At 42.0% G+C, this 21,007-nt stretch overlaps 1 protein-coding gene across 7 annotated transcripts in view; it reads right to left on the reverse strand.

Annotated features, from left to right (window-relative positions):
• The window catches only part of ATP7B (ATPase copper transporting beta), a 43,283-nt gene that overhangs the window by 7,457 nt on the left and 14,819 nt on the right, over positions 1-21,007 (reverse strand). For 6 of the 7 annotated variants that reach the window (XM_052786190.1, XM_052786195.1, XM_052786189.1 and 3 more), the window contains 14 exons: positions 14,813-16,040; positions 13,004-13,240; positions 11,687-11,850; positions 10,636-10,797; positions 9,094-9,170; positions 8,535-8,709; positions 7,724-7,957; positions 7,449-7,540; positions 7,185-7,312; positions 5,897-6,051; positions 5,552-5,686; positions 4,634-4,828; positions 2,930-3,112; positions 1,159-1,357 (listed from right to left, as the gene is read on the reverse strand). In XM_052786190.1, the coding sequence (XP_052642150.1) occupies positions 1,159-1,357; positions 2,930-3,112; positions 4,634-4,828; positions 5,552-5,686; positions 5,897-6,051; positions 7,185-7,312; positions 7,449-7,540; positions 7,724-7,957; positions 8,535-8,709; positions 9,094-9,170; positions 10,636-10,797; positions 11,687-11,850; positions 13,004-13,240; positions 14,813-16,040 (3,364 nt within the window). Of the gene's footprint in view, positions 1-1,158; positions 1,358-2,929; positions 3,113-4,633; positions 4,829-5,551; positions 5,687-5,896; positions 6,052-7,184; positions 7,313-7,448; positions 7,541-7,723; positions 7,958-8,534; positions 8,710-9,093; positions 9,171-10,635; positions 10,798-11,686; positions 11,851-13,003; positions 13,241-14,812; positions 16,041-17,155; positions 17,262-21,007 lie in introns of those variants that run through there. The other variant, XM_052786191.1, reaches the window with a different exon arrangement.

A 21,007-nucleotide genomic window follows, 5' to 3' on the forward strand; every position in this document is an offset into this window, starting at 1 on the left:
GTGTCAGACAGAATTAGTCTTGTTGAAGGGCTGCTGTCATGGCCAAACAAATGCATAGGCACTACCTGAAGACAGACTCATAAAACTTTTCTCCTTCAAGACACATTCTGTGCCTGTTTATACACAGAACTGCATCATGAACTTAATGGAAGTATTTGCCTATATTTGCCAGTTGGCATTGTTTTTCTGAATAAGTGCAGTATGCACATTTTGTAAAAGCCATGCTGCTCTGTTCTTAGAACTAGTGACTTCTTTCAAATATCAAGGCTATTTCTGGTAAGAAAAAAGTAGTTTTGTTCTAACAAACAACGAAACAGTATGTGGAGCCCCTCATTATGACTTCAATCCAACTTCACAAGAGCCGTATGAAGCAGGTGAGAAAATATTACATTAACACCATTCACAAATGGCACAGTTCTGATGATTAAAGTTCTTATTTTATTTAATTCTTCTAATAGCTTTCTCAAAAAGGTCAGGGGAGCCACAGCCTTCTGAAGAGAACTAATGAACTTCTTAAGGAAGGCTTTAAATACTTTTTCTTTCTCTCCTACACTACAAAAGAGCAAAGCAGCTTCCACAGAGCCTGAAACAGAAACAAATGTATTGGCCTAATCAAAAACATCAGGCACTGAAACTCAGCTTGCAGATATAACATGCTTTATTGTGTGTCTGCTGAATAGATTTTTTTTTTTAATTAAGTGCCTTGAGAGATATATGAACAGAAAACAAAAGGTCCAAGTTAATATGGAACTAAAGGGTAGGCTATAAATAGTTGCAGTAAGATAACACATTAAAGGTAACTGCTCTAAATGGGAAGATAATGCTAACTGGCTAACTTTGCTCTCTGCTGGACCATTCTTCTATCCAAAAGGAACATTGCTGGGTATGCCTTATTGTATGGACTTTTCAAGTACCCATCACTGTAGCATCTAAATTCTTATTTAGGTTTCTGACTTGCAGAGAGATCGAGAGTAGGGGAAAGAGAAAGCTTCAATTTTTGTTAAGGCGCATTTTTATCCCTCGTGTTCTTTGCCTCCTTCTGCCATAAATCCACCTTTCTGTTGTTCCTAGTCTGATAGGATTGTTTTACAGTGGTCAGCATTGCTGTCTCAGTAGCTCTCGCATTGCGACCGGCAGTCACTTGCGGGGCAGACATACCGTGTGATTCTGGGAGAGTGATCAGCGTGTTATCTCCCAGAGGAGCACTGCTGTCCCTGCTCCTGTTAGCATCCAGCTTATCGAGACCCTCATCAGCCATGCCCAGGACAGCCTCAACGCCTCCAACTTTGCAGCTGATGCCACAGCCTGGGACTGCCTGGAAGTCGGTGCAGTATCCCAGGCTCTGAGTGCCAAGCTCCTGTGGACATAACCAGAGTTCATCATCAGTCTGTGCTGCCCACGTGGGGTACAAATATTAGATAACTCCTGCTGAAAGGAGGCCTAATTCCTCCTCTTGACAATGACTGACCGACTGAAAAGCAGCATGGGGTATCAGTAGCGCAGAACTAAAAATAAGGATGTTCTGGATGTGCTGTGGTTTAGACTTCTAGAAAGGGGCAGCAATACAGATCACATCCAGGTCTCAGCCCTGGCACCAGCAAACCACAAAGGACAGCTTTTTTTGGTAGTGCAAGGGTGAGGCAGTTACATTGGTGGTTCATGACCTCAGCCAAGACAAGGAACTAAAGAGAAATACTCTAAAAATAAGCCATACAGCTTCTGAAAAGATGCAACTTCTAATTAACCTCACAGAGAACTGGCTGGGGGGTATAAGGCCTTTTATATATATGTAAAAGTACAGTGAAAAACTGTATGAATTGCTGGAGTGATTTGGCTGGATGATAAGGAAACTGGGTCTTTCTGTTGAGTTAGAGAGAGAAGCCAGTGAGTACCTTCAAGATGAGAAAAGGGATTACCAGGACCCTATGAGTTACAAAAAAGAATGCAGAAAATATTAATTTATAAACAAGTTATTCAGGGCTGTCTCTGGAAGTTGGAATTACATGTACCCTTCAGTGACCTTCTTACAACACAGGGATGAGAAGGCAGGTGGTAAGAATATCAGGAAACAGTACAGAATTGCAATTCATATAAGCCATGATCCAGTAATAACTGGTGCATAGGATAACTACAGAAGTGTCAGGGTACTAAGACAAATTCAAAACCAGAAAATGTAAAATATGAGAGAGGCAACTGAATCATTACCCATACTCTCTTTTTGCTTCTCAATTTATATGTTAACTTCTAAATTTTACCACTGAAAGATCTATCACTAATAAGTTTGATATATTCTTGCCAATGAATTTTTCCATAAATCAATTAATGACTTGTCTTAGCAGAAATAAATTGTTTATTTAAACCAGGCTTCTTATTTCGGTTACTATTTGTGCTTTCATTCTTCCTGAAACATTTGAGGAACACATGCAATATATAAATGACCTTTGAGGATGTGCAAAATTTGCAGAGACTTGAGTAATCTATTAATTCATTTGTGAAATTCACAAATACCACAGTTTAATATTCAGGTTTTAAAGCTGTTTGCCCGATCTATTCAGATAAGCAAGTGACTAATAGAAGCAACTACAGTCAGGTAACATATGAAATGTCACCACACACATTTGCTTCACAATGCTATTTTAAGCATAAGTATTCCTCCTGCACATATTCCACAATCCTTATTTCCTCACTAGTTCAGGAAAAACTTTGTAAGACCTTGCCTGAGAACTCCACAGCATTACCAGAAAACAAAAGCTTAGAATATGCCTTCTGGTATTGTCCAGACTAAGATGCACAATCATAAAATCTCCCAGCTTTCCAGCCTGTTACTTTTCAGGCAGGCCTGTCCCTCTGGGACTTGCTCATTTTATACAACATTGCTGCATTTGCACAGATCCCTTCAGGCCTCAGATGAAACAGGAAGGCTAAGTACCTCTTTGCAATATTTAGTAACTGCCACTCCTAAAGGATGCTCGCTGCTGGCTTCTGCAGTGCCAACCACCGCCAGTACCTTCTTCAGGGAAAGCACAGCTGTGTCTCCCAGCAAAAGCACCCTCATGACTTTTGGAACTCCACAGGTGATGGTCCCAGTTTTATCGAACATCACAGTCTTGATCTGCAAAAAATAAACCAGAGTTACTGCCTAAGCCCTGCAAGCATAGGGCACATAAATACAAGCAAGACCTTAATAATCAGTTGACTATATCCACACCAAGACAGAATAAACCTACAAAAGTAGGGATTCCTGTATGTACCTTGAACTATCTGTACAGTAGGTCTCCTTACGCTTTTTTATTCATTCCCTATACAGCGATTTCACTGAAGCTACAACTTCATCCTGTACCTATATCAGGATTGCAGACAACAGAGTCATTGCAGACTTGTACAGTCCTTTGCATGTGTGTGTGTGTATGTATTCACATGCAGGATTCACACAGTGGCATCTTAATCACTTTTACCACAAGGTGTATGATGCAAGGAGGGCTTTTACAAATGCTGTTCTAAACAATTAACAATAGCACTGAGGAAAGAGGACTCCGGAAGTTATTTGGTGATAGAGCAGGTGGGAAGAGTGCAAGAAGCTGCCACAAGTTCCAGAAATAACAACCTAACCAAAACTAACCTCATGCTATTCACCAAATTCAGCAATGACTTGTTAGCCAGCCCAGCAGGTCTTAAGGAATCAGGAATGAACCAAAAACCACAGCCCCATTTACACTGAAACCCAAAGCTAAAGTCAATTCTAATCCTGAAAATAAACACAGCACAGAGAAACACAAGAACCAAAAAACTCAACAAAGTAGGCACTATTTCCATTCCTACCTATTCCAACCCACCAACATTGCAGAATCCAACCAGTCACTTAATTTTCCAAGCCCTGACCTTAGCCTCGCTTAGATTCAACAGGTGAAAAGTCCTGACACTAATTAGCAGTCATTTTTTGGTTTTTTTGCAGACCCTTGGAAAAAATTCTGGTCTATGCTTTGTAATGTCCAGTAAGAAGAATTATCAGCCTGATTAACTTATTCTTACCATCCTTTTCACTTAAAATGTTCTGCGTATGTCTAATCCAGTCTACCATAGCACATTTTAAACTCATATTCTTTTCACTGGCTGTGGACATGTCAAACCTTTTCCTCCTTCAATCTTCTCTTTTCATCAGTTTTCTGTCTTAGAAGGGCTTTTTCTGCCTCCCTTCCATCTATTTTCTATACACTAAAACAACTTCAAATCATTCCGTTTTTCCTCTTACATCCTACATTTTAAACTACTGATCATGAACAATATACATTTCACAACAGCCCTCTGAGGAAAGAAGGAAAACACTGGATTATTGGGCTCTTTTGCAGAAGAGCTAAAGAGAGTGCAGAAGTCAGAAACCTCTGAGGTCATGCAGAAGATTAGCAGCTTCACTGGTATGAGGTTGCAGGAACTGTTGGCTCTCAACACTTTGCTGTGACTTCTTTGAAGAAAGAAGGTCAGGTCTGTCTTCTTTACCTTAATAAGCAGCAACCAACAGAAAAAAACCCAAACAACATTCTGCGGTGTTTCTTTGGACCAGCAGGATTTCCTGGGAAATTATATTTCATGTAGCAACAGCTGGGTAAGCTACAAAAGTACAGAATGAACTATTAACCTTGTGTGCCATTTCCAGGGGTTTTCCGCCTTTGATGAGAATACCGTTCTGCGCAGCAACTCCTGTGCCCACCATCACAGCTGTGGGGGTAGCCAAGCCTAAAGAACAGGGGCATGCAATGCTCAGCACAGTGATTGAGGTTTGAAATGCAAACCTCAGTATTAGTTCAGCTTTTGAAACGTGTTTGTTCTGATTCTGCAAGAAAAGGGAAGAGAGGGGAAAAAAAGATATATGATTGCTGATAGAAGATAACATAGATGTACAATCAATCATAGCCATTTCAAAAAACCCATTTACCTGGAAACCTCTAGTACAGGAGAACAATCTATTATTGTTACTGTAATGGTAGAGAAAGGTCAATGTTATGAATTGTTTATGGCAGTATTTTCTGGACTTTTTGCTGTCTAAGCACACATATGCTTGACTCTGCTCTCAGGTTCCTGGATGACAATGTATTTCCTTTATAGCTTAGCAAAGGAGAACCCTATTTCCAGGTACACGGATACGCACAGTTGCTGAGCATAGCAAATACACATCCTAAAGGTAACAGAAGCTATCTTCTTTCTAAAGCCCAAATCACTATCTGCCATCAGGAACAAGGATGTCCAAAAAAATTTCAGGCATGATAGGAATGGCTTAGCTCCTTGCAATGCAGCTATAGATCATGTTTAGTACAGAAAGACTGCCAATAATTTCACTTTGTAGGAATCCCATGCAGAACTAAGGGGTAAATGCAAAGGTATATTTATACCTGCAGATAGATTTTAATTAGTGTAATTATCTGCTCTGTGTAGAAAGTACCACATTGTACAAAAGTATTTGCCAAGTTGCAACATTAAACCCTACACACAGAAGGTATGTTAATTACTCTAGAAGATATCCTAACACCAAAATCCAGCTCCTAATGAAATTACTTACTGGAAAATATTTTTGAATAACATCAAAATTTATAAAACCAATTGTGATCCATGCTATCAATGTGACTGTTGAAATGATGATGATAAATGGAACAAAATATCCACTAAACTTATCTGCCAGTTGCTGGATGGGTGCCTATAAGAAAGAAAAATAGGTATTTGCATGTTTATGGTCAAAACACATAAATATGCAGAATTCATGAAAATATCTAATAGTCTTTATCTGATTCTTTTTTGAAGTCTGGAAAAACACAGTTTGCTGAACAAGTAAATATATCAAAATATAGAATCCTTTTCTTATTTAATAAAAATCTGTGAATAAGGTTTTGTCTTCTATTATTTTTACCTTTGACATTTGAGCTTCTTCCACCAATTTCACGATTTGTGCCAGAGTGGTATCATTACCAACATGAGTTGCATTAACAAGAACCGAGCCGTGTGCATTTATAGAACCAGCAATCACTGTGCTCCCAGGCTTTTTAGTGACTGGCATAGCTTCCCCTAGAAAGAAAAGGTAAGAATAAATGAGCCAATACCCCTAATAACAGTGAACATAGTCCATTAGCACACAGCTCATTTTATGCTAGCAAAATCAGTATGCTAAGCAATAATGACCAGAAATCACATATTGTATATCTCTGTCTAGAGAAGACTTGTATAAGTGGTGTCATACTTCTGTAAACCTTTTTCTAGGTTTAGTTTCAAAGCAAATGCTGTTTCCTTGGTCCTAACTCTCCAGTATGTCATCCCTCAAAAGGGTCAGTAGCAAATTGGTTGTAAAAGGAACTTCCAGGAATTTCTCGAATTAACACTTTGCATAGCCATGGGAGTTTGAGCAATCTGTCTTTATTTCCGCCACCCTCAGTTTTCAAAGACTAGAAAAGCTGTCTCTGCGGCAAAGCTCCTGTTCTCACGCTGCCTCTCCAAGAATACTAGCTCTACAAAATCTTTATTTTCTCTATTTTCAGGGTTAGTGATCATGACTGGTTCTCTTAAACTAAGGGTGTCCCTGTTCCCCATGCAAAGTAAATACATAACTAAAACAAGTAAGCCAGTGCCAATATAAAGTTTTTACATCCTTTACCTTATTTATAAGAATTGCACGATGCATTAAATCCTTATTATAGTTACAAAATGAAATGAAAATTTCAGAAGCTGTGAAAAAGTCCCATGATCCTTAATAAGCATCAAGTTGTGAAGCTTCCTTTCCCTGTTCTTGCTCCCTGGGACATCCCCATCAGAAGCCCTGTTCAGTGCCCATGCATACACACCCCAACATCTCAGCAATATTTCCCCATCACTGTTTAGAAGTTATTTCTGAGAAGGTACCATCTCTACAAATACATTCCAGGGGAAACTCCCACCAGATCTCTGGAATAATGGCAATAGTGTTTAGACTCTACCCATCCCATCAGTACATTAGTAAAAGTGACCAAACTGAGCAGAAATTCTTCAGCTTTTTAGGGTGTGTGCAGACAGGGGATTTGGATTCAAGCTCATGAAGGCTAGGCACAGCATCCATTAAGGTGGGAGGTTATTCAGACACACAGCTTTTGGGCTGAGTCTGCTCTCTTTTCTTATAAGAAAGTGTTATAGAAGATTTTGCTTCTTTGCATAAGTGTAAGGGAAGTTACCAGTAATGAGAGACTCATCTGCCATAGAACTGCCTTCAATGACCTTTCCATCCACTGGGAACTTTCCACCAGGAACTACCTTTACAATATCACCCCTTTGAACCAGTTCAACAGCTACCTGCTCCTCCCTGCAAAAGACACAAGTAGAACAGACAGATTTACACCATCCGCTTCAAAAGAATAATAATGCTTCCACATCAACTGCATCAAGCCTAGTCTGTGCACCCAGGCAGGCTGAAGGGGCTTTGGTTCATAAATACATACCTGACGATAGAGTGGTCAGGTCCAAGGGTCACCACAGTGGCTTCTGTGGCTTGAAGAGATATGAGTTTAGCAAGAGCTTCTGAGGTCTTACTCTAAGAAACAAAGATAAATGTTTAAGATATATTGAGATATATAAATGCTGATGTCTACTTAACACAATGAACTCTAAATGACCTTATATAAGGCTACATCAGAAACATCTGATTCAAAATTCCTCTGAATAGTTTTATTCTACTCATCATAAATACACAATAATTAGTGTGAAGATGAGTTACCTTTGCTATGTGTTCCAGCCATCTCCCAAGGGCAATGAACACAAACAGCATTGGAGGAGTGTCAAAGAAAGTGACAGGGCTTTTCTCTGCCTTTTCAATTATCGCTACCATCAGGATCACACACGAATACACATAAGCGATTGTTGTGGCCAGTACGATGAGCACATCCATATTGGCTGTCTTGTGCTTCAGTGATTTGTAAGCTTGTACGTAAAAACACCATCCACCAAGAAACTGTTGGTGTAAGCACGGACAGACTTGTATTAAGATCACAGCAGTGAAAGCGGAGAGTACATAATACTCCCTGTAGCAGAATTATAAACACGTAGTAGATAAGGGAAGGCATTGCTGCCCTATGCAAATTTTATATTGATACAACTTCAGTGGAGTGGTCTACTAGGAGGCTGACTCCATTGTCATCCTCTCACTTGCCCTTCCTTGTTCTCAAAACAACTCTGCCAGCTAAATATCCTCCTTTTCTGCAGCAATGCAAAGTAAACAAGGCACAGAAGTTGAAGGGATTTCCCTATGGCTTCCCAATTAGTTTGCAGCTGATCAGGTATTTCTTCATTTTAACACTACCTTCCCCACTTGGAAAACAATCTGACACAACTTTGGCAGGAGTAAGTGCTGTAAGCAATTACAGAATGGATAGCTTCCAGAAAAGTGCCACTTCGTTCCGCATAGGTGGTACAGACAAGAGGGCAGGGCTAATCCACTAAACCTTTCCAGTCTCCCGTCTTTATCACATCAGATTACATAAATGGGAGATGAATAGAAAGCAAACCCCTAGGAAGTACTGTGGACATACCTGAACAAAAGTGCACAGGACAAAGAAGAGAAGATTTAAAATAGATAATCCAGGAATGAGATTCTGTTCCAGCACCATAGACCCGTGGTGCTCACCGTCAGGTATCAGCATATAAATCATTAGGATTAAGACAGGGATACCAAACAGTAGGCTGCACAAGAAAGATTTCCTCCACCTGAAAAGTAGAAGCTGTAAATCCCTGGTTGTTGTACACCCCGCAGTACCCAAGCCAAACAGTGTGCTCACAGTGCAGAGCTTGGAGTATTAGTACTGTACTAACACACAGCTGTACTAACACAGAGCTTGGGGATATTTGGGAAAGATCCAACACTTCAGGACAGTTTCAGTGTCTCCTACATGTTTAACAGCATAGACTTCTATCAGTTAAAAACTGAAACTAATGAAAGTAATAGAAGTACTTGAACCAAATGGCAAATCATAAAATTAAATATGCTTTACACAAGGATAAGCTAAAGTAAGTGGGAAGGAGCGGGGGGAGGTGAGTTACAAGAGATGATCTATACATGTTCATTAGTGAGAGAGAAAGAGAAATACTTACTGCTGTATTTCTTTTTTATGATCCAGGTTATGTGCATTTGGAACTCTTCTAGCCACGGAAGCATGAAAGCCAATTTCCTTTTTATTGAAAGGGGAGGAAAGATGAGTTAGTTTTGATTAATCTAACCATATTACTTATAACATATTTAAATGACACTACTTTTAGAAGAAATGTCAGAAAAGGACACTGTTCCATATTTAATAAATGCCAACTTCTTATTTATTTTTAGGTCCTGCCAACATGAGAGGATGTTTCAGAAAGTACTCAAAATGTGGATTGCAAAGTATTTCTTCTACCTATACATGGACAGAGTGTACAGATGCAGTAAGTGTCCAAGGTTTCTTAGGCACAGGAAGCTCCGGCTGACAGCTGGAGTTCTGCTGCCCTCCTCCTCAAGGGAAATTTATGCCCTTTCATCTCCACTGGAATAAGAATGAGAGATGGGAAATACCACAAAGGAAGGCAGAAATGTACAAGCCGCGGGGCTAGTCAACCTTGAGAGCATCTCCTTAACACTACAGCTGAGTAGATACACCTGAAGTTGAAAATCAAAGTGGTTAGAATCAGTTTAAACCTGTAAAACAAAAAACTGCAGGGCAAAGCATCCCAGAAACAAATACAAGCAAAAAGCCAGTTTTGACTGACACTTCAGTGAGTCACTGCAGCATAACCACACCCCCCGCAAAAAAAACCACAAAAAACCCAAAGCACACTTGCAAGCACAATACATATAAACTTCATATCTGCATCATGAGATGCTCTTGTGGCAAGATACTCTTCACAGAACTACTCTGCCAGCCTGAACAGTCTACTAGTTAACATGTTAATCACTGCTGCCACATCAATTCTGCGGTCTAGGAGCTTTTTTCTGAGTAAATACTCTAGAACACAAATAGCTGTCCTCCTGACTACTCACTGTGTGTGCCTCATACAGTAGGTTCTCTTCCCTTCTGGTGGGGCAGAGAAGGAAAAAGTTTTGTCCACCCCTGGGCCATGATAACAGCAGATTTTATGATCTGTGTGGTTACTGGTAAACTAGGATTTTTTTTCCTTTAGTGGCTGTATCACAAGCTCTTTTGATTTAAAAAGTTCTTCTCTGAATAGATGTGAGAATAAATGCCAGTGTATACAGAGATGTGTAATACTTGTGGTATGAGCTGTTGCAAAACTTTTACAGCCTCTTTCACTGGCAAGAGAAAGTAGTATTTTTTTCTGAAATATCAACACTTCACTGAAATGACTGGAAATCAGAGACACATGATTCTACACACAGAACCGCAAGGAATGAATATATGACACTTTTACCAGATATAGATAAAAAAGGTTTCTTCTTGTAGTTTTTAGGGTGTGTTTTTAGGGTAACAACCTGGGAGATTATGCACTACTGTGGAGCACAGCAGCTTCACCACAAGAGCATAAAAACATATGGCAATAACTATGTCATCTGCAAAAGTCAGTGAAACCTCTCAAATATCAGCTGCTTTATTTCCTTTTTAACTTCACCTTATAATTGTTTATACATAAAAAACTTCTAAAGCCTACCTCAATTATTTTTATAATATCTCGAGGTCCAGTAATCTCAGGATCAAACTGGATGTAAGCTTTGCACGTAGCAAGTGCTACTGAGGCGTAGAATATGCCATTTGTTCTCATGAGTTTGGATTCAATATTGTGAACACAAGAAGCACAAGTCATCCCTGTAATCTAAAGAAAAGACAAATTTAGGTATAGTTAGCCATTCCCCACATTCACCCAATATTTGTGGATGAAATTGAGACAAGGTCTCCCAATGTCACAAAGGTACTAATGACTATTCAAGCTCTGCTGGTACTGGCCCAAGGCCTCAGCATGAAGATTTCATAGAGCTGTCTTAAATGAAACAAAGCTGAAAACATAACTTTCCACTTTTATTATAAAATTCTGCAACCAGCAGTTATAGTCACAGCAATTTATTTGTATAGCAGCACTTGTACATTGTATTAACTGTAATAGTATAGCTAATACAGTTCTACCAGCAGCTATATTAATGTTGCCAAAGTCAAACTCTGCAAGTGTAACTTCATCTTGCTTAAATTTTCCTGTGGCTTCAATAAGGCACGTTCCCACTTTCTGATCTATTAGCACAACTGCAGACTGTTGTTATCTATGTTGTAGTAGGTATATGTCAGAGAATAAAACCAGACTTTTGAAGAATCTGTCCTTTGTATAAACAATTTACTAATTTTACCCAGAGTTCTCAGACCTCTATACAAAGCCCCAGGCATTATCAACACATATTTGGTGACACATTCTCAGTTGCTTAGAGTCTGAACGGTTGACTGAAGCACCTTCACAGAAAACTTCTGTTTCATTTCTCCTTGCTAAGAAAAGTCTATTCTGTGCATCCAACTACCACTTTATTTCAGTGCCTTTGGACAGGTTCTCCTAAGCCAAATTGATTTTGTCTTTTCAGCAATTAGGAAAAAAAGTGTCACCAGCCAGAACTGACCTGCTGAAGCCACAACTCCTTAAACAAAAGCATTTGCAAGAAAATTATTCTTCCAGACCTGACTTTTCCAAAGCCAACATGGAATTTCAAATACATATGACTTACAAGAAGCTCCACATTTCCTTCTGTTTCTGCATGATCTTCTATGACGGTAGCTTCAAAACCCAAATTCTGGATCAGCTGTGCTATTTCAAGAGGCTGTATGAATTCTGGCTTGTATTTTATCTCTGCTTTACCTGCCATCAGTGCTACCAACACTGAAACAATTCCTGCAGTCGCAATAATTAAAAATATTAGATAACGTAGCTCCTTTGAGGGGAAGAAAAATAAAATATTACAAGTGATTGTCAATGAGGTCTGTAACAACTTAGAGATGTTATAAGCCTAATGATTTCTCTCTGCCTCCTTCTAGTGTTGTTCCCTAGTCACAACAGCAAAGTTTTTACTGAGATCCAGCCACACTGTGGTTCTCTTTAGCAATGACAGGAACTGCAAGAGTTACACAGGGAAGGAGGTGAGTTTTGCTATGATCTAATGAGACAAAAAAGATGTTCAGAATCAATCTTTGCACTCATTGCTGCAAGCTCTACCCTGGACTCTCTAAGTTTGGAAAGCCCTAAACAAACCTCACAGTACAATGCTAGGCCTTTTTCTTTTCTTGCTTTTCCCCTTGGTGTTTTTTAACTGTTTTTTAAAATAAAGAAAACCCACCAAAATCTACATTTAGAATTGAAAAGCAAAACACAAAAATCACAGGCAAAAAAATTGTTCTGAAATGCTAATGGTTTCTTGGATTTTTAAATCAAGGCAGTGAGACCATCACTGGGAGACTGGGGGCACAGGAATCAATAAGCAAAACCCTCCAAAGGCATGCCTACACAAATTAAATCACATTGCTGAGGCTCATCTGTTCATCTTCTATATCGCCAGAGGGAAGGCAGCTCCAGTCTGCAGACTTCTAACCTAATAAGCTTTGCTGTGCCTAACCTAATATAATTACCCAGGCACTGGAGCCACGCGTTTGTTTGTACCTGCTTGTGCAAATGTGCCCTGAAGGGTAAGTTTCACATCGCAAACGTGTCAGAGCTCTCAACAGCTCTGGAAGAGATGGATTGCTCTGTGAAGCAATAAGGCCCTGAAAACTAAATGAGAACCATTTCTCTGTTCTTGTCTTGAGCCTTATTTGAAATTTTTATCACATTACAACAACTTAGTGTTACAATACAAGTATGTCCATTGGGTTTGTCCACCAATGCAGTAGGATAGTTAAACAGTGATATAGTTACATTAGCACTAAGAAAGAGCATTAAGTCTATTTAACCTCCAGATGCTGTACCACAGCCTCTTCCATTAATCGCACAGAATACCTTTTCCATCCCATAGTCCCTTACAGACTCATTATAGGAATCTGAAATTTATTACCGTCTTCTTTCTGCAAATTTCTTTCAATGGTAGACACACACGACGCACAGGTCATGCCCGTGATTTGTAAAAAACACTTTTCAGCTGTCGCTCCACTGGCCTGGTTTGGCCCATCAAGGCGAGGACTGTCTGGAAGAGCATCCGAGGCACAGCCTTGGCGAGGAGGCTCTGCAGCTCCAGGCTGCATGGCAGGATTGCTGGCGTCAGGCTGGTGCCTACATTCTCCAGCGGCGGTATCTTGAATAAATGCACAACAAACTGAACAAACATTGTTTACAGCGCGATCGGATGACATAAAACTACAAGCAGGTCACCCTTATCAATCATGCAAAGTATCTTAATTGTTTGAAAGGTGACATGGTAATCTTGGTCTCTTCATGGAAATAATATAGATTGTTACTATGTGTATAACAATATACACTCACCAGTACCACTTGCATGACTATTTAAGTCTACAGAACTGGTTTTCCACCTTCAGATGGCAAATGATTCCCTCTGATTTCAATGCCTAGACCTGACAGCTACCTCCACTCAATAAAGATATATTAGTATCTAGAGGGTCCTTATCCAGCACAGAGAATGCAGTCCAGCCTCACATCCATTCTGTCCTTGTCATCCATGCAGGGCTCACAGCACTTCATCTCAAACAAGGAAAAGGACAAGTTTCTCAACAGATTTCTCTTTATGGCACAATATTTACACTGCAAGTACTGCAAAACGAGTAGTAGAAGAATTTGCAGCACCCAGAAGACCTCCACACATACAGGCTTGTTGCAATCCTTTTTGTTCTTTACCAGATACTGAACAGACACCCAACAGCTCCAGCTGCGTTCACAAACTGCCTCCCTTGGGCAGAGGTTTGTGTAAAGGAGCAAGAGTTGCTTCTGAACACGTTAAACACAGGGGCTCCCCTCCTCTTCCATAGATGGATCGGGAGGTCTCCCACCAAAAAATTATAAACCAAACAATCATAATTAAACACCTCATACAGGCTCCTCCTCATTTGCAGTAGTACCACAGATTCAGAGGGATTGGACCCATGAGAAAAATGAATAGGATGTGGTCTATTGCAATCAAACTAATTCATTCCAGGTAAACTACGTCAGTATCTCAAAGCAAATCTGTTCAGTTGAAGCAGATAAATATTGCCACATTTGAAATTCGCTAGAGAGGAGATTGTGCACTATAGCAACTCTTAAACATTGAGCATGTACAAAATGTACAAACTGTTCTGCAGCTGACATGTAAAAGCACCTGCTCCCACCAAAGAGTACCTGCATTTTGGCACTTACCTTGCTGAAAGTAAAGCTTAGTAAAGTAGGGCTACTAAAAATACTCAAGAAATAAAGGTCAAAGGATTAGGACACTAAAGAGAGATTTTATCTAGGTAAAAAGTGGTTTTAAATGAAAGATATTTCATTAAGTGGGGGTTTTTTCTAGTATTTTGGAATGTAAATGAAAACATTGCATTTGATAGATCTACTCACAGCAGCCTGTAGACAGAGTAGGAAACCTACTTCGGTGGGTAAGAGGATCAGCTATTTGAAGGACTTTGTACCAACTTCCAAATCTTTTGGCTTCATAAAGTAACTCAACTCTTCCACTCACTAGTGCAGTTATTAAGGGCTGAAAGAAGGTGCTTCATGGCTGAAATCTCTCGCCCTTGCTAAGTGAGATCAGATCAGGCTAGTCCCGTAGAAAAGATAAGGCCAATGTGATGTTTTAAGAGTTTCTCTCCGGAAGAGAGTCTCAACGCAGATGTCGCATGGCCCAGCTTGTCACACTACCCACAGAAGAAAAAACAGTTACCTTTCAGCACAGAAGCATCAAACCCCATGTCTTCTATAGCAGCTCTTAACTCTTCTCCATTAGTGACAGCTGGATCATAATGTATGTTCCCAGTTCTGTCAGCTAGAGAAACTGCTATTTGTTGCACTCCTTGTCTCTGTGATATGGTCCCTTCTATGGACTGTACACAGGAATTGCAGGTCATGCCATCAATCCTAATAACAGCCGTGCATGTCATGTCTTGCAGCGGCTCTCTGAAGAGATCGCATAGCAAAGCAGGTGATGGAGATGCTCCCTTATTAACTTCTGAACCATTTATGAGACGTACTTTAAAGTTTCCAGGTGGAAGGGATTCAATAGCTTGCTGCAGAGCTGACAGGGTAATTAAATTTGGGCTATACTGTACAACAGCACGTTTATGCTCCAAAGACACTTTAATACTTTGTATGCCGGGAAGATCTGATATATTTCCTTCAATGTTTCTGACACAGGACTTGCAGTGCATGCCTTCTATCCGTACAGTCACTGTAGCTGTGCCACTCATCTTGGTGACCGGTGGATCCACCCCATCACTCTCATGACTTGCTGGTGTCTCCCTGGGGTTTGCATTCTGCAGGCGCCCGAGATCAAGCACACCAAGCTTCAAAGGGGCTGATTTACTTTTAATGGTGCAGTCATACCCCAGGTTACTGATATGGCTCTTGAGGTCATCAGGCTGAATGATGTAAGGATAGTAAGCAATAATTGCTTCCTGGTTATCAAGTGACACCTTGATTTTCGCCACACCATGCAATTTCCTAATCTTTCCTTCAATGTTGGTGACACAGGACTGGCATGTCATGCCTTCTACCCGAAGTTTAACTACTGCTTCTCTCAAGCACGACAAATTTACAGTCCCTGGTGTCAGTCTCTCTTCTGCTATGTTGGCATCAAAACCCATATCCTGAATTTCTTGGCAAATCTGTTCAGGACTTATTTCTGACTGCAGATACTTTATTACAGCATTGTTCTGTTCAAGGGAGACTTTAATACTCACAATGCCCTTCACCTTGGAAATTCGGCCTTCTATCGACTGCACACAAGATTGGCAAGTCATTCCCACAATGTTGACTGCCATGGTATGTTCTTGGGAAGATGGAGAGGGCACTGTTTCAAAGCCCTCCTCATAGCCCATGTTGTCAAAAGCAAAATTGTGTTTCATTGTAGGCTCCAGCTCACAGCCAGGAGGAGAATCAGTGTTGGACAAAGCCTAAAGAGCAAGAAGAGAAGTAAAAATAAAATAGAAGTACCTTTAGCACTGTAAAAGCAGCAATGTTCTGCTTGTGCTCTCAAGCACATAGTAGAAGTGCTTTCAAGTCAGTCTATACTGCCAAAATGCTTCACAACATTAACTTACACTTTGAATATATTACCAGTAAGCTATGCCCGCGATGATGAATCAGGCCTCTGACACTTCTTTTGAGCAGCAATTTAAAAAATATTCACTAGGGATATAAAAGTAAAATTGTCTCAATATTCCCACCCCAATCCAATCATTTAAAACGTAAGCTCTCTGCAGCCACGGTGCACTTTGACCATGCAGCCCGAGCCCTGCTCTTCGGAGCACACTGTCACCTGCACAAAGGGTCTCAGCAGACAGTGTGCTGAATGTCTCTCCACAAGTGTCAGAAGCTGGCTCTGTTTGTGCAACCTGCTACTGCTCAGCAGGAGTTCAAACCAAACCACCCACAGAAAACAGAATCAAGAACTTCCCAAGAGCCTGAAACCAGTTGGCACAGAGAGGACCAGTTGCACGATGTCTGAAGATCTGTATGCGTGCACACATGGGCCTGGGCTGCCTGCGTATATACAGATCTTTAAATTAAAATCTATATCTGACAAGGATTTTAAAAGACACAGGCCTATATGCAGACACTTACACTATGGTTTAGTTTCATCTACCTAAGACAGACCATATATTGAGCTGCAAGAACTCACTGGTTTGATGCAACACCAGTTTTCAGGATATAATGGCCAGTATTGAAGTAGATCAGCCAGAAGTGGACTATCTGTCAGCCAGATCACAGGCTCCACAGTACTGGGACTCTAGAGCTTAGTGCACTCTATTCAATTGAAAATGAAATATTATTTAAAAAAAAAAGCGGTAAAGGCAATGCTTCTCTCAGAACAGGTAATCAGATCACAGACTCTGTTATCAAAGGAAATTGCTGGCGCCAAGTGATGAGGAAGATTGAGAAGGCGAGGGACAAGCCCCACATTGTCAGGTTTCATGGAAAGCACATCAAAATTCATGTCTGTGACTTAAGGCTGCTTTAACTACTAAAGATCTAGATGTAAGCTACTATGACAAATCTATTCTCTCACCTGCGAAGCTGCGGGCTTTCCACCATTCAATAAAGCACCTAGTGCTGGGTATTACTGCAGGGAAGGGTCACCAGATCAGGCTCAGTACCGCAAATCTTGTTCCTACCACCAAGAAGAAAACTCCCTCCTTTGTACCGCAGCATGGATGAGAAGCATTTAGGCTGCTTATTAACACTAGACTGCATCCAGTTCATCTGATGCAGTATTCAAAATTCATTAACTTGATTTTGTTTCATGCTTAGACAACTTGGGAATAATGAGGTCTGGGGTCACGACCAAACCGGCAAAAATTTAACACGAGAAATTTGCTTTCGGCCTTCTCCGTACTGTATTTATTAGAACAGGAGGAGGAATGAGCAACTTCGACTCTTCAGCATTACGGTGCAGCTCCTCGCTATCCCGACCACAAGCTCTCCCCGTGTGTCCCCTCCCTCTCCACTTGGCCTCAAGGCTACGTGCTGGGGACGCTGGGGAAGAAGAGTCACGGGACTATCTTAGCCCCAGCATCCCCTTTTACCTCTCCTTCCCACAGGCCTGGCAGCACCTGGGGCACATGTCCCTCTCCTTGCACTTTCCTTCCCAGAAGTCACTGAAATCCCCAACATACATGGAAATGCACAGCCAGCCCCTCCTTTCAAAAAAAACCATAGTTAATCGGACCTCCCCGCAAAGGTGGTTCCCTGTTTAAGCGCACACAAAGATGACCACATGCTTATTTCCTCCTATTTGTGCCTTCCCACAGTTTAAAATAATAATATGGCCTTGTATATGGAAAAGAACCCCACCTGAAAATGAAAACAGTCTCTCACCCACCGCATTTCAAATGCTGCTTAAACTCAGATTTGCATTTATGGTAATGTCTACTTGAATATTGTTCCTCGTCTCTTCTTCCCTGCCTCCTGTCCCCAGCCCTCCGAGGACACTTTGCTCGCGGTGGCCAGCTCTTCTTATCACAAACACCCGCTGAAGCGAAAATCTGCGTGCGAGTTACAGGAGCTCACCCTGTGCCTTTACTTTGGCTTGTACAACAAAGGCATTTGCCTTCTGCATCCTTTGGTGAAACAGAGCGTGAGAGATGGGCGAGACAAACATCCTCTGCTCTCCTGCTCCCCTTCACCGCGTTTCTGGCAGCCCCTTGCAGATGAAAACCAGGAACCATCATAGGCCTTATGTCCTCCACTGCATTCCCTCCACCCTTGCGTTCACCAACTGTCTCAGCTTCCCTAGGTACCCAGCGATATAAAAGCAATTCAAATTAAATGTATAAAAAGATTAAAGGGTATTTCTCATCCTCCAGTCTTTTGAAAAAACATAAAAGCAAGGACTGATTCTACTATTTCAATGCATTGTAAGCCACAGAAACATCAAAACTTGGCCGCTGCTTTATATTTTGGATAAAAAGCTATCCCAACGTTCAGAAGAATGGGCAAAAATATTTTGTTTGTTACTTGACAAAACCAGATGTTTATGTTCTGTAGGAGAAAAATCCTTGCACACAAATTTTTAAATGAGAAGGAGAAAATTAGAGCAGGGACGTGGATACAAAAGAAATAAAATATTTATTTCCCTTTAAAAAAAAACAACAACAAAACCACCCCACAAATGCCAAATCATTGAAGAATCTCCCCCCAAAAACCAGAAATGTGCACAGGTTCAAATACAGTATTTACAAAGCCTTTAGTATTGTTTAACAGCTTCAAAAAAAAGAAGAGGCACAAACACATCTCTGCATGTAATTGCAAGAAGGGGTGTTTCTACACTAGATCAGAGGAAAACAGCAGGTTCACATAAGGACACAAAGACAAGGCATGCAGAAATGTGCCCATAGTTTTCCTCAGGCACATGCTATGCCTCAAAAGAGGGTTTCCTGATACCAGCTAACACCCACACATAAAATGGCATCTATGAGGCTGCATAGTAATTCAGAGACACCATCTGCAAGAGGATCAGAGAAGCAATCGCCTCCAAAAATAATAAAAAAGGTGCCTAGGATTCCCAGGTGTTGCCCCTCCTGCTTGCTTCTGCCTACAGAGAAATCCTAATGAAATAATGAAAATGCAACTGACTCCACATCCACACAGGAGTGTGAAAGAACCGGCCACAGTTACCGACTGTTTCGTCTCTCACACCAAAGGAAACCTGCTTACTTTTAAGGGGAGGGGTACACCGAGTCAATTACCACAATTCTTTCCCTCCCCTGTTCTCCACATAAAAGTTTCAATTCAAAACGCACAGCAGAGCGAAGCTCTAGTCTGAAAGCGAAGAATCCCTACAGAAAGCAGTGTTCTGAAGCGCATTTAAACAACAGAGAAAAAAAAAAAGAAGAAAATTAAAAGGGGACTTATTGACACAGAAGCAGCAGTAGCTGGAGAGAGCTTTAAAGGAAGCACCAGAGCTGAATGGAAAACATTCCCATCTGACAGCTCTAAACCGGACCCAAGACGAGCGGCAACTGAAACTGCTGATGCGCATGAGCATGCCACCTGAAGCCCAGCTCCCAATATGAGGATTTCAGAGCAAACACCCCACCATAAAGAGTAACCCTCACTGCCCTAGACCAGAGTCGGAGCACTACTGCCTGCCCTGGGGCAAAGCAAGGCTTGGGAGCAGCAGGAAGAGGCAGAGGCTCCTGCTCCCTGTCCTGACCGCCGCCGGCCAGCAGGAAGGACATCATCCGACGGGAATACGCCCCGGGCTGGACTCACTTTTGGGGAAAGCATGGAGGTGGAGCAGGGCAGGGAGACGCTGCTGGATTGGGAGCACCAAGCCTCGAGCCCTGGCTTGACACGCAGCTCTCGGCGTTATGGCATCCGGCAGGTCCAGCGGGAAGGATGGTCGTTGTCCACGACCTGTGTGACTGGTGGGGTAAAATCACTCCATCAGGGGCCCCCCTCAGAGGCCTGGCATCAGGATGCCTCCCTGTCCCCTAAAATGGGCTATTTCTTTTGGGTACTCCCATTCAGAAGCGCAAAGCTCAAGGGTTTAACACAGCAGTGAGGGGATACAGAATAAATGTAAGAAAATCAACTGAACTGGGGAAAAACAACCCAAAGAACAAGAAATCACAGCACTGGGCGAGACCCTCCCGTACACACACGTGGTGGGTGACCGGCATCCTGACAACAGATGCAACCCCACGGCCGTAAATTCAACAAGGTTTGTGCCCTCCTCAGCTTTGCCGCCCCTGGCTGGGTCCCCCTGCTCCCTCCACCCCTGTTCTCCACGGTCACCTCATGGGGTGGCTTGTCACTGGGAAAGCCATCCCTCTCCCCCCGGACCTCCCCTTCCCAAGAGGTGCAGCCACCCCCGAAAACGCCAGTGTGAAGCTCTCAGCCTCCGCGGCACAAGGCTGAGGCCGTGCTGGCTGCAGCCCGCAGCTCCCCGAGCACCACCCACCCCGAGATCCCGCGCGGCTGCTGCTCCTGGCTGGTGCTCCAGCACGGCTCTCCCCCCAGAGCCGGCACTGCCCTCCCGACCTCCTTCTCCTGGCCTCCAAGCGAAGGACTCCTCACCGCCACGTCAGGCAGTCGGCCGGCGAGGAGACAGAGCCCGTCCCGTTCAGCACCTTCCCCTCTGCCTATCCCCGTCTGCTCCGGACCTCACGGAACATCTCACCCAGTGTCTCCGAAGGTTTGGGGCTGCTTTTCTCGCCGTACGTCCACAGGCTGAAACCAGCTATCGCCCTCTCGCCTTCGAGCACACAACCTACGATGAATTACCTTATCTGTGTCGCTGTTTTACCTTTTACTGCCTCATTCTTTCACAATCCGCTGATTCACAGCTTTGGGCTCAGGCAGGCAGTAACACACAACTGAAAAGCCACATACTATTAATTAAATACTTCAGATGCTT

The sequence above is a fragment of the Harpia harpyja genome, chromosome 4 (assembly GCF_026419915.1).
Source record: "Harpia harpyja isolate bHarHar1 chromosome 4, bHarHar1 primary haplotype, whole genome shotgun sequence".
NCBI lineage: Eukaryota > Metazoa > Chordata > Aves > Accipitriformes > Accipitridae > Harpia > Harpia harpyja.